Source organism: Hippopotamus amphibius, chromosome 9, assembly GCF_030028045.1.
Source record: "Hippopotamus amphibius kiboko isolate mHipAmp2 chromosome 9, mHipAmp2.hap2, whole genome shotgun sequence".
In the NCBI taxonomy this organism is placed as follows: domain Eukaryota; kingdom Metazoa; phylum Chordata; class Mammalia; order Artiodactyla; family Hippopotamidae; genus Hippopotamus; species Hippopotamus amphibius.
In genome coordinates, this window is record NC_080194.1 from 45,192,950 (window position 1) to 45,206,266 (window position 13,317).

The 13,317-nt window shown below is 42.9% G+C and overlaps 1 protein-coding gene across 1 annotated transcript in view; it reads right to left on the minus strand.

Moving 5' to 3' along the window:
* The window catches only part of MAP6 (microtubule associated protein 6), a 76,171-nt gene extending 63,061 nt beyond the window's left edge, over positions 1-13,110 (minus strand). The window contains exon 1 of the mRNA XM_057695528.1: positions 12,209-13,110. Within this exon, the coding sequence (XP_057551511.1) occupies positions 12,209-13,110 (902 nt within the window). The remainder of the gene's footprint in view (positions 1-12,208) is intronic.
* Positions 13,111-13,317: the final 207 nt, after the last annotated feature.

Sequence of the window (13,317 nt, forward strand, 5' to 3'; positions counted from 1 at the left end):
TTCTTTAAAGGCCTTCTTCATTCTTATCTCATTGGTAAAGACCTCTAGAAAGGAATACATAGCTCCTAATTTTTGCCTTCCAAGTGGAACTCACTTCATGCTTTTGACACACTGCACCAGTGCACCTCCTCAGGAAGTGGTCTCTGATTCAGGTTGAGTCAGACCTCCCTTTCCTCTACATCCCCTCAATACTTTGTGCATATTTCCATTATTGTACTTACCACCATTACTGTAATTTTCTTAATATGTTTCTCTCACTAAGCCAGGAACTCTTTTAGGACAGGTACTGTGTAATTCATTTCTAAATCCCAGGTTCTAACATAGTGCCTGATGCAAGATGTGGTAGATGTTAAATGAATGAATCAATGAAAGACTTTTATTGGTAACCCACACTGTTCCTTTCTCTCAATGACAACAAAAGTGGGCAGCACTTACTGATGGGCATGCACTCATAAAAGCATTATCTCCCTCCACCTTTAGCATGACTCTGTGAACTTGCCACTGTGTAATTATCTCCATTTCATTGATGAGAAATATAAAGGCTTTCTCAAGGTCACAAAGATTTTTAGTTAGAGAGAGTTGATTCAAACTGTTTCACTGGTCACGGAATCCTTTACAGGACACCAGGACACTACCCAGGACTCATACAACCATCCCTTCCATGAATCTTCCAACAGAATTAACCAGCCCTTGTTATGGCCCTTGAGAACTCTGGCCCTGATTAAACCTCATCAGGCCCTGCCTGGTACCTAAGATACTTGGATCCATGTTACCTCCCTATAAGATGGCAAGCTCCTGTACGGGCAACCATGCGCTCTGCACCTTGATTTCTCATAACCCACAGCCCCAGCCTTTGCATGCTCTTAAAATGCTGCATTGGACTTGGAATAAAAATGATATTAAGCCCACTACATTATTATTATGATATTATGGTCAAATAAATCCAATCTAATTCCCTGCTTTTATAGTATAAGCCTCTTTCACAATGGACTAAAAGCCCTGAAGGATAGGAAGGATTTAGAAAGAGGATGGAAGGCGGGCAGGAGGGAAAATTGTGAGCAAAATCCAGCAATGGTTACGTGTGGAGCTTTTCAAGGCCCAAGTCAGCCTGTAACTTGGCTAGATCACCCACTGGGGCCCCTGAGATTTTTACCAGAACAGAGAATCTGCAGGAAAAAGCATCGGTGTGTGAAAGGAGCAGTGGGCAAAAATGCTTGATGCACCAGATAGGTCAGATCCTGGAAAGCCTTGACCTCAGGCTGAGCTGCCGAGGCTTTGCCCTGGAAGAGAGGGGGATCCACAGAGAATTCAGGACAAGGAGTAGTGAAACCACCCATCCCTCTCCTCCTGCAGAACCAGGTGGTGAAGGAGGATGGCGTGGGGTTAGGAGAGAGGGAGCTGGTGGCGGGGGCAGGCAGCAGCCCTCCCAGGAAAGGCCTGTTGAACTGCAGGGACGTGGCAGGGGTCTGCTTGAGCTGCACGAGTAAGACACAGCTGGAGGCCGGAATGAGGAGAACCAGGCTCCTGAGACAGCCCTGCCACTGACTGGTTGTGTGACCTCAGTCCCTAGATCTCCCTGACACAACGCTTCATCTTTAAAGAAAGAGATGTTTACCTTAAAAGGTTATGATAAAGTCTAAACAAAAAGATGTGTTAAAGCAATTGGCACTGTGCACTCAACAAATGAGGTTGGAACTCAATTATGTCTCTGTTCTAGCATTTTGCTCTTTTGCTTTCTGCCATTGTCTATCTTTTGCCCATTATTACAGTTTAATAGAGCACGATTCTTAGGGGGCAAGAAGATTGCGAAAGGGCACTCTAGGATATGCCACAACATGGGCCAGCTTTTTGAAGTCATTGCACAAAGTAGACAGTGACCACAGGCAACAACGCAGTGACACAGGCACTTATGGTAGGTTTTGTGGTTTGGGGTTTGGGTCCTACTTTCCCACTGGAAGAGGTTACACCAGGCTTGTTCCTGCAAAGCCTCTTCAACCAGTTTGAAAGGAAATACACACTGACAATAGACTTTGCTGGGAAAGGGAGGATGGAGAAGAGTACTATTATGTTATATATGTGTGGGCAGCTTTTGTGGGACGATGGTGGGCCCATGCTCTCACTCTTGGATGGGAACGAACAGACACACATGCTCCTTCCTTGACTGACTCTTCTTCTGCTCATCCCGGATATGTCAGGGTGACTGGGCTCTGGCCGTAGCATGTTCTTCTTCTCATCCTCTTTCTTCCCACCCACCCTGACCCCTATGGGTTTGATCCTCACTGACAGTTTGATATCCAGACATTTCTTTTCTGTTCTGCCTTTTCTCCCGAGTATCAAACATATCTCCATTTACTTAGTTTGTAGTTTGTTTCTTATTTTTTGTTGAGGTATAACAAACAGAATAAAGTCCATAAATCTTAATTGTTTGTATGTATAGACCCATATAACCACCACCCAGATCAAGACATAGAGCATTTCCAACATCTCCATCAATTACCCACCCCACACCCAGAGATTATCACTCTTCTGACATCCATCACCATCAATCACCTTTGCCTGTTTTTGAAATTTCATATAAATGAAATCATTCAGCTAGTACACTGATATCTGGTTTCTTTCATTCATCATTATATCTGTAAGATCTACCCATATTAGTGAATATTGCAGTAATTTTCTTTTTCATTGATATATAACAGTGGATCTCAACCAGAGGCAATTTTGGCACACCCAGAGGTATGTTTCAACCAGAGGATTTTGGCACTGTCTGGAAAGATTTTTGATTGTCACAACTTGGAGAGGGGTAATGTGGTAGGGAATGCTACTGGTGAGGAGTGGAAAGAGGCCAGGGATGATGCCGAAGAGCCTACAATTCACAAGACAGCTCCTCACAACAAGAAATTATCTGGTCCAAAATGTCAGTAGTGCTGAAATCGAGAAAACCTGTGTATTAGTTTCCTATAGCTGCTCTAACAAATTACTACAAACGGAATGGCTTAAAACCACATGAATGCATCATCTTACAGTTCTGTAGTTAAGAGTCAGACATGGGTCTCACTGGTTAGAATCATGGTGTCAGCAGAAGCAAGGTGTTCCTCCTGAAGGCTCCAAGAAGAATCCATTTCCTTGCCTTTTCCAGCTTCTGAGAGGCTGGCGCATTCCCTTGGCGCATGTCCCACTTCCATCTTCAAAGCCGACAATGGCTGGCCAAGTCTCTACCACACCGCATCACACTGACACTGCCTCTTTCACTTATAAGGATCCCTGTGATTACAATGGGCCCATCTGGATAATCCGGGATACTCGCCCCACCTCAAGAGCCTTAACTTAATGACATCTGCAAAGTCCCTTTTGCTTTGTAACATATTCTCAAGTTCCAGGAATTAGGATGCAGACATTTTGGTGGGGGAAGGGGACCATGATTCTGCCTACCGTACCCTGCCAAGTGATAGTCCACTGTGTGAATATACCACAATGTATCTATCCTATTGTGGATGGACATTTGGGTTGATTTCACTTTTTAGCTATTATTAATAAAGCTGTTACACATTCTTATACAACTCTTCTGCACTCATTTCTGTTAGGTATATACTCAAGAGTACAATTTCTAGGTCATGGAGTAAACATATAATTAACTTGAATAGATAATGCTGAAGAGTTTTGTAAGGTGAGTGTAGCAATTTACACCCTGTACCAGCAGTGTGGGTTTCTATTTTCACTTTCTATTGAACACCTCCATGTAGTCCTTCCAAAGATACCTCATATTCAACTTATCCAAAACTATGCTATCTAGCTCAGTGAATGATTGTTTCCCCAGACATCCAAAGCATCCAAAGGAAACATCCTAAACTCTTCCCACTCCCTTTCTGCTACTTTCAATTAGCCATCACCTTATGTTATTCTGTACCATCAGTGTTTGTTTATATCTTTTCCTGGTTGGAAGTCTTCATCATCTCTCACTTAGACTACAACTTCCTTTCTGGACTCTGTGCTCCCAGTCTAATCCCTCCAGTCCATCCTTCCTACTGCTGCCAAAGTCACCTTTGCTAAAATCCAAAAGCTAATCCTGCTTCTTCATTTGCTCATAGGATAAAGGAGTTGGCCCAGCCTAGCTACCTGGTGTACCTCTCATCATTCTATCCTCATCCAGTGAGACCTCTAAGTTCTACCTGCTCAGAACTGCTGATAATTTCTCTTCTGTACTTTTACTCAGGCTGGTCCCCTCCCCATTTATGCCCATTCATCTTTGAAGCCTACCAGTCCTTTCTCTACTGAACCCTTTCCCTGATAACCCTCAAAGCAAGTAGACTTAACATCTTTCTCCTCAGTGCTCTGCCAAACCCTGTGCAGACTTTTTGTTAGGGTACCTATAACTTTTCCGCGCACTTGTCTCTGCCTAATAAACATACGCCTTCCAAGAGCAAGGACTACTTTGCCTTCCTAGGAATCGGCCAGATATAGAGCAGACACAAATCATTGTTCAGTGGATTGAAAATGATTTGAAAGAATACATGTTAATATGATGTGGAGGAAGTGCCGTGTGCAGAGAAAGATTACTGTTAGACAAAGTCCGTGCCTTCAACAGTTTTAAAACCTAAAGACAGACGAGGTGCCTTGTGGGTCCTAAGCTCTAACAGGGAAATAATAGTACCACTTCTGCGGAGATACTGGAAAGCTTATAGAAGATGCATCTAAAGTTTCTAGGAGCCTGCCAGGCATAGAGGAGGCACTTGATTAATTACTATTATTATTTCTAATGGTGAAAACTAGCATCTTTAGTGAACATCAGGAGAATTTTTAGTTTGCTGGTCGAGGTCCACTTGCAGTTTTCTTCATTTGGCAGAGGATTAGCTCATCTGTCTAGAAGTCTACAACTGATATACTTTGAAAAGCCAAAGCTGCATTGATTACAGAGGTGGCTCTTTAATCCTAGTGGACATTGTTGGATTATTTTAGTTTTATATCTGAGACACTGAGTGATTCTTTGTGATTATAGATTTAGAACTATCACTGGCTGCACTTTTTTTTTGAAAGTTCATAGATGCATTAGATGCAGTTTTTTCTAGGAGAGCAACCAAGGATTAATTGTGTGTATCTTATCTCCTCTTCTCTCTGTGGGTTAGTCTCGGTAACATTATATCTAACTGTGCAAGGTCAACCAATGATGTAGAAAAATGCTTTGCACACAGTAATTCTGCAGTAAAAATTTCCAGGGCTGCATAAGGCTTTGCTTACTGAGTTAGGTACCCAATATTAGTCTCTCTCCTGCTTTTGTTCCCTCCCGCTGATCACTCTTTTGTCTTTTTCATGGTTATTCCTTCTGCTGTCAGTACCTCCAATACATGTATCCCTCAGGGCTCCATTCTCTGGTAGCTAATTTTCTCTACTTCCTCTCTAGGGGTGATTTCACCTCCTCCGATGGCTTGAATAATAGCCATAGGATGTTTCAAATCACAGCCCAGATCTCTCTCTATACTCCAGACCCATTTATTCAGCTGCTGCTTGAAATTTCTTGTCAGATATCTCATAGACAACTCAAATTCTAGATACTACAAATAAACTCAGCTTCCACTCCTGACTTTTTTCTCCTTTACGTTCATCATAGAATTCTACATAAACGTCTGTTCCAATGACTAGGGCCACTACCAGTTACCCAAACCAGAAAAAAGTTATCCTGGATTTATTCTCTTCCTTGCATCTCAATTGGTCATTAAGATCTGCTTTTCAGTAACTATACGCACTGGGTTGTAAATCTCCAATCCCACAGCCACAGTTCAGGCTTTATCATCCTCTCTGGATTAGTCCAATAGCCTCAGCACTGGCCACCTTTTCTCTAACCTCCCCATGTCACCAGTCAGTGGGACATTTATAAAATTTAAATCATATTAAACTATCATGTAATTCCTCTGTCTAGATTCCTTCAGTGACTCACTGCTTTAAAAAAAAAAATCCAAACTAAGGAGCCAGGGATATAAAGCTGTTCCTAACATGACCTATGCCTACCTCTCAGAGCATAAAAAGTAAAGGAATAGTAAAAATAAGAGCAAAACTTACTGAAAAGAGAGATGATCAACAAAACCAAACTTTGATTCTTTGAAAAGACTAAACAAACCTCAGTAAAACAATTATGAAAAAAAGAGAGAAGGAATCAATTGATATTTAATATTAAGTATGAAACTTAATATTAGCTGCAGATAAATAGAGATGATTTTAAAATCCACAAGATAATGCTATGATGACTCATGTCAATAATGTTAAAAATTAGAAAAAATTATAAAATTTCCTAGAAAAATATAAATTATTAAATTGGCTCAAGGAGAATACAAAAGCTGAATAAATGAATAACTATTAAAGACATCAAATGAATAACTATTAAAGACTAAAAAAATAGTCTTCTCACGAAAAAGACACCAGGTACAGAGAGCTTTACAGGAGACTCTTGTCAGATATTTAAGGAGGAGCACTTGTTATAAGAATTGTTCCAAATAACTGAAAAGGATAAAAGTCTACCTACCTAACTTTATAGACAAAACCATGATCCCAATATTGCACCAGACCGATATAAAAAAGGAAAAAAATTTACACTAATTTCACTTATGACTATATATGCAAACATTTCAAATAAAAAGCAGCCAAAGAATTCAGCATCATAAAATATATTTTTATCTAAGTAAGATTTTCCTAGGAATGAAAAGATGGTTCAATATCAGAAAAATCTATTTACAGATTAAAACTAAAAACTATGACTTTCTCAGCTGATGCCAAAAAGTCATTTAATATCAATTCACATTTTTAGAAATCCCTAGTAAACTAGTATAAATATGTTTCTTAACCTGATATAATGATATCTTATAATGACACAGAGCAAACCTCATACTTAATGATAAAATTTTAGAAGCATTCCCATGTCTCAAGACAAAGAAGTCTGTTATCACCTACTATCAAAACTACACTGGATATCCTCCCAGTGTAGCAATATACATACATACAAAAATGTATGAGTATCAGAATGAAGATGACAAATTGGTATTTGCTAAAAGCATACATTATCTCCACAGACAGTGGAGAGAGTGTGGTAAAGTTGCTAAATACAATAAAAACATAAAAATTAATGCATATGAGCAAGAACAAATTAGGAAATGTCATAAGATATATGCTTGGAAATAGGAAAACTAATTTTAAATGGCTCAGAAGAAAAAAGATGGTAGTATGGCATCAGCTTAGATTAATGGAATAGAACAGAGATCTCAGAAATATATTCAAGCATATGCGGCCCTTATGTAATAAACCAGTTAACAGCAGGGATATGAATGGGGAAAAGTTGAACTTGGGATAAATGACTTTCCCTATAGGATAAAGGAGAATTAGATCCCTGACTCATTCCATACATAAAGTTAAATCCAATTATATTATTAGAGGCTTAAATATAGAAAAATAAAACTTAAAAACTATGGTGTGTGTGTGTGTGTGTGTATGACTTTTGTGGAGAAAATTACAAAAAAAGACAAATAAATGGCAAGCAAAATCATGTTTGCATAAGGGAAAACTCAATATCTTAAAGATAGCAAATCTCCCCAAGCAGTGTTTTCCCAAGTAAAGTCTGAAGTTCACCTGCATCAAAATTACCTAGGATGCTTGTTAAAATACAGATTCTTAGGCTTCATTTTAAAACTACTGAATCAGCATGTCTGAGGATGAGGCCCAGGAATCTGCATTTTAGAAAGCTGATAATTCTTTTGTGTACTAAATTTTGAGAACCTCTGCCTTAAGGGAAGAGGTCATAACCTGAATGGCACATGAGAATTATCTGGGGCAGTTTGAAAAGATTCACATGTGCAGGTCATACCCCAGACCAATTAAATCAGAATCTCTGGGCAAAGAAGTTATGTAACAGCATTTTAAAAGTTCTCCAGTGATTCCCTTGTACAGCCAAGGTCGAGGACCACTGCCTTGGGTGAAGGTACACCTAGAGTCAGGTCTGTCAGGGTTGCTGCCCTTCCCCATTTGAACATTTACTTCTAGTGCTAACCGAGTAGGGATCCCACTTTATTTTGATTAAGGAAAAAACAAATTCTTTACATAAGGGTTACTAGTTTTTGGTATCCCCAGTATCCTGTCTGATACATAGCAGGGGCTTGGTGGTCATTTTCCAAAATTAATTCAACTAAATGAAACTGAGTGAAATGAATCAATATGTAGGTGAACAAAATTTTCACCAAACTCTAAAAATTTCACTGGATTCAACAAACCTATATAACAGTTAGGCACAATGTTATGCTGTGAGAGATACAGAGATGAACAAAATAAGCCCTTCTCTGCAAGTGTTGCTATCTGGTAGGGGAGGCTGATAGAGACAAAAGTATCTTACAATCAAGCAGACAATGAGAAGGGTACAGAATACAAAAAGGGAATAAGAGAAAAATTAGTCCTGCATGGCAGGACCCGGAAGGTGTTGTTGAAGACTAATAACTGAGGTTGGCCTGGAGTATTGCTGGGATTTAGTCAGGAAGATCCTGGGGAAAGGGGCAGTTGCCCTGTAGGCATAGGGTAGCTCTACACAGCATAAGGCAAGTCAGATGGGCCTTTCTCTAACCTTTACGGAAGACTGTAGGGTAGATAGTAAAGGCACCTTTTCTTTCTGATTTCCTTGTTACCGCTCTCATTTTTCAAGTACTATTTTGCCTCTGATTTATTAATTCTACTTCCTGATGCCCCAGCTGATTTCTTCCAGGAAAAGTTGCTCATTAGCATTTCTATGAGGAGCATCTGCTACCCCGTCGATCACTCTTAACTGATGACTGGGGCAATGGGGTTGGCTGAGAATTTTAATCTCATCCTATGACTCATCTATTTTCTAATTGAGAACGCTAGGTCTAATGTCACAAATAGCTGTCCGGTGAAATCCATCCTTAACATTAAAAATGATAACGAAGAGATGTTTCTCAATTTTATAATATCATTTATATAATATGAATGTATTGAAAATCAACTTCATGACGGAGAATAATTCTAAAGAAACCGCAGATACCACTTGAGTGCAAAAATCCCAGGCTAGTATGGATAGGTCTTGAATTAGATGAACTGTTGAACAGGGAAGGTTTCTCAAAACCATAGCATCAAGGACATTTGATGTTTTATACTGATTGTATATTGCGGCGGAAAACCAAATAGCATGTAAATGACTCTGGATGCTGAATATATATTTTATATTATGTACCAACATATTAAGCTGATGGATTGTGTAACCTTTCTCTATTTAAGCAAACTGCTCACATTGATGTTATGTGGCAGATGTCATTTGTAAAGCCCATGAGATGGACCAGTCACCATGGGAACACCATGATTTATGTAGAGTAGCAGAAGAAAAGGATTTGTCAATCAAATTATCGGTGAAATGGAGCCCAGCTTGGCTTCTAAGGTGATGTAAGGCTCATCTACAGAAGACATGAAGCATACTTACATTCAAGAGATATTCGGAATCCTAGCAAGGAAAAGGATATGAGAGAATGGGGGTTGGGGGGGGAGTCAATGTTCCAGATAAGCCTATAATTTCCAGGCATTTTTTTCTTTATAGTATATTTAAATAATTATCTTATTGCTTCATATCTACTTTCATCCAAAGTGCATTTCCCTATTATTAGTTAATTTTTCTTCTGGAACAAAAAATAATGTTAAATTTCACATCAAATTTGTCATGCACTTAAATTGTCCATTAAAGAAATTGATGTCTCTTAGCAACACTTATTCTCTTTCAAAACCCTTCTGATTATACAGCAAAATGGAACAGCTGACCCCAAAGTCATATGCATAATTAAATTTTACAGAAGACTCAAATTAGAAAAAAATATTTTTGACGTACACAGATTTTTCTTGACAGGTTGATGAAATTCTGATATGTATTAAAAGTCATCATTCTTACCAGCTGCAAGAGCATGGCCACCCCCTATTCAATCCAATCACTTGCAGGATGTGCGTAATTCTAACTGTAAAGCATGACATTATTCCTGCCCAGTTATGGTGTTGTTTGGGGGGTGGGGGAGAGGCTATATAGAACAAAGGTACAACCCAAAATATTTGGGGTGAGTTGTGTCTGGAGGGTGGTTTATGCCCTGAATGTCTGGCCAATTATTTATGGACAAAGCAAGGTCCTACCAACCTGGAAACATAAACTGAGTAGGATCATCAAATGAGATTTGAAAATCTGGATCTCTCTTGATTGGCACTGACTATATTGAGGTGAGGACAGGTAGATTCTGTCTGGTAGGTGGTAAGGTTCCACCTGCCGCAGGGTGGTAGATTGGAAGTAGGATGATAAAGAGGCCAGTTCAGAAATCTGTGATGTTAGGCCAACCTTAGTGTTCTTAAGGAACAAAGTAGGGCCTTGTAAACAAGAAAGCCATGACAGAGTCACAAAACTATATTTTGGCTTTGTTTTTTTATTCTCCTTGCTTGTTTCCTTTCTTTTCTTTTTGATCCTCCTTGGTAACAGCATAAAGATTTTGTGAAAATTCTACCTCCTCATAGCTAGAACCAAGGAGAAAGATCTGTGCCCTTGCCTGACCCAGAGCTTTAAAAGGAGGTGGTGTACTCCTGGGGGACCAGTGTGGTCATGATAACTAAACTAAGAGAGAAATGCCAGGTGGGAGGCAGAATTCAGGAAGAAGGAATAGGGGCCAATTGATTAGCTCCCTTTTCATTGGGAAATGCTTTTCAGAGGTAAAACCTGAGCGGAGGCAGATTTTGTCTTAACATGAGAGGATGTCCATCAATGCTATTCTTCCTCAGCATAAGAGGGAGTTTGTCATATTCAATGGAGAAGGACATCAGTCTGATGAGGCTACATATAAGGTCTTGGCAAAAGACACTAACTCTGCAGTCCTCCTGTCCACACTCTCCTGCAGGAAGCAGGCAACTGGCTGTGGTATTGATGAAGGACTCCATAAGTCACATTTTGAACACCTCTAGCTCACTTACTCATCATGCACATCTGCTTTCCCAGAGACCCCAAGCCCAATGCCACATATTCAGAGTCAATAGTGATCTGTTAGCTAATTATTCTTGTTTGAAACATAAGGGCAGGACTGAAAGCTGAGCATTCAGAAATACATATTAAATGGAGGAAGGGTGAGAAAGCAGACTAGAAGGGCTGAGGCTGCAGCAGAGGGAGAATTCTAGAAAGAAAGAGAGAGAGAGAGAATGAATACGCTCTTGCTGGAAGGCATTCATTTAAAGGGAATTTGTGCTGAAGAGGGGATTCTTGATGGTAGCAGAATGAGAACCACATCTGGTGAACATGAAAGGAAAGGCGATGAATCAATAGAGGAGAAGGCTGGAAGTGTCTAGAAGCGGAAATCAAAATAATGAGGCATCATGTAGAAGGTTGGAATGGAACCAAGATGTACTAATTACCCACCATGTGCCAGGCATAATTCTCCTCCTGAATCATCTCATTTAATCTTCAAAATGTCTAGCACAGTGCTTAGCATATAGTAGAAGTTCAAAAATATGTTGAGTATTTAATGTTAAATCAATATATGAGCAAACAATCTAAGAGAAGAATCTATTATCCATCACATCTTACAGATAAGAATGTGAGGCCAAGAAAGGTCAAGAAACTTGCCCAATGTGTCACAGCTAGAGGCCTAATGAATCTGCCTTCAAAGCCTAAGTGGCTGAAGGAGGAGGGTGCTCTATAAGGGCCCAGCAGGGAATCTAGAAAAGGGTGTGGTACTTGGGTGTCTCCCAGGGACTGAGATAGAGGAGGGAAGAAAGAAGGGCCAAGTGAACCTGGCTAGGGAGGAGGGGAAGGGGGAGAGATCACTCTTCTTTGAGGAGGATCAGCCCTGCAGGAAGGCACTGAGGTCCTTGGGCGGCAGCTGAGCCAACAAGAGGCAGCATCCAGGCTAATGCAGTCGGTGAGTTGGGTGGGGCAGAATGGAAGCACAGCCAGTGAAGAAACTGCAAACGTCTCTTGAGCAGGCAGGGAATTGGGGTGGGGCGGGGATAGGGAAAAGATGGCTGAAGTGGTTAAGTGAAAGACTTTGGCAAGATGGGATGGATAATACTGACAGCTTTCACAAAAGAAAGAGCCAAAGAGCAGTCAGCCAGGGCCGGGGCTGGGGAGAGGGTGTGTTCTGGGATGGGAGGGGGAATCTGTGGGATAGGATAAGGATGACCAGCCCCGTGGCCTGAGCTGCGGACCGCGTCTCACCTGTAGGAGCTGCTCACCGCGCTCGCCACCTCCTCGCGGATTTGCCTGTTGAGGGCGTCGGCCGCCGCACGCCCCTTGACCCCCTCGGGGCCCGTGGCCTGGACCTGGGCCTGGGCTGCGGGCAGCGGCGTCTGCTCGTGCCCCAGCGCCTCGGCGCGACGCACCATCCAGCCAGGCCCGGGCTTCCTACGTATGTCGCGTTCGTCCGCACCGGACGCCTTTCCTGCCGCAAGGCCACCTGCTCCGCCAGGGGCCACCTCCTGCTCTGGGGCCTCGGCGGCGGCCTGCACCGGCCAGCGCTCCTGGCTTTGCGGCCGGCGCTGGGGCGCCCCGAGCACAGCAGCCGCCGCCTGGGAGGACGTGGGGATCTGCACGGGTTTGGGAATCCACGGGTGGTCCCCGCGGCGAGGCAGCGGCCAGGCGCGGAAGTCCTTCTGGTACTGGGTCTCGCGCTCAAAGGGCGCGTCGGAAGGCTGGTACTCGCTGCGCGGTCGGCAGCTCGGCTCGGGCCGCTGCACCTTCCAGGCGCGGTAGTCCTGCCTCATCACCGAGTCCGCAGGGCCCGCGCTGGAGGTGGAGCCGGAGGCAGAGCCCGGGCCAGGCCCGCTCCGGCCAGAGATGGCCCCAGCCTCGCGTTCGCCGCTAGGCCCCGGTGCCGGCCCTGTTGCCCGGGCAACCGCATCCCCGTCGCCTTGGGCCGGCTGCGTTTCTATGGCGACCGCGCGCGCCGAGGGGGGTGCGGGCGCCGGTTGCGCGGGCTGCTGGTGCTGCGGCGGGGCGCCCGGGTGCTCGGTGGCCTCCGAATACTTGGTGAAAACCAGCGGCACGGCGATGTCCGCCTTGTCGAGCTGGTTCCAGAAGCGGGCGATGCAGCAAGCGCGCGTGATGCACGGCCACGCCATGGTGCTCGTTGCAGAGCTAGCCCTCTGCTGGATTCTAAAGCAAGTCCCTAATCTTCCTCAGTCCCCTGACCCTCGACCGGCCAATCTGGTTCCCACCGTATTTTCCTTGGTGGTCTGAGCTACCGCGGCCTCCTCCCTCAGAAAGCACCTGGGAAGGTCGGGCGGGCAGAGAAATCACTGAGATAAAGTCCGTAAAGTCCTTCGATG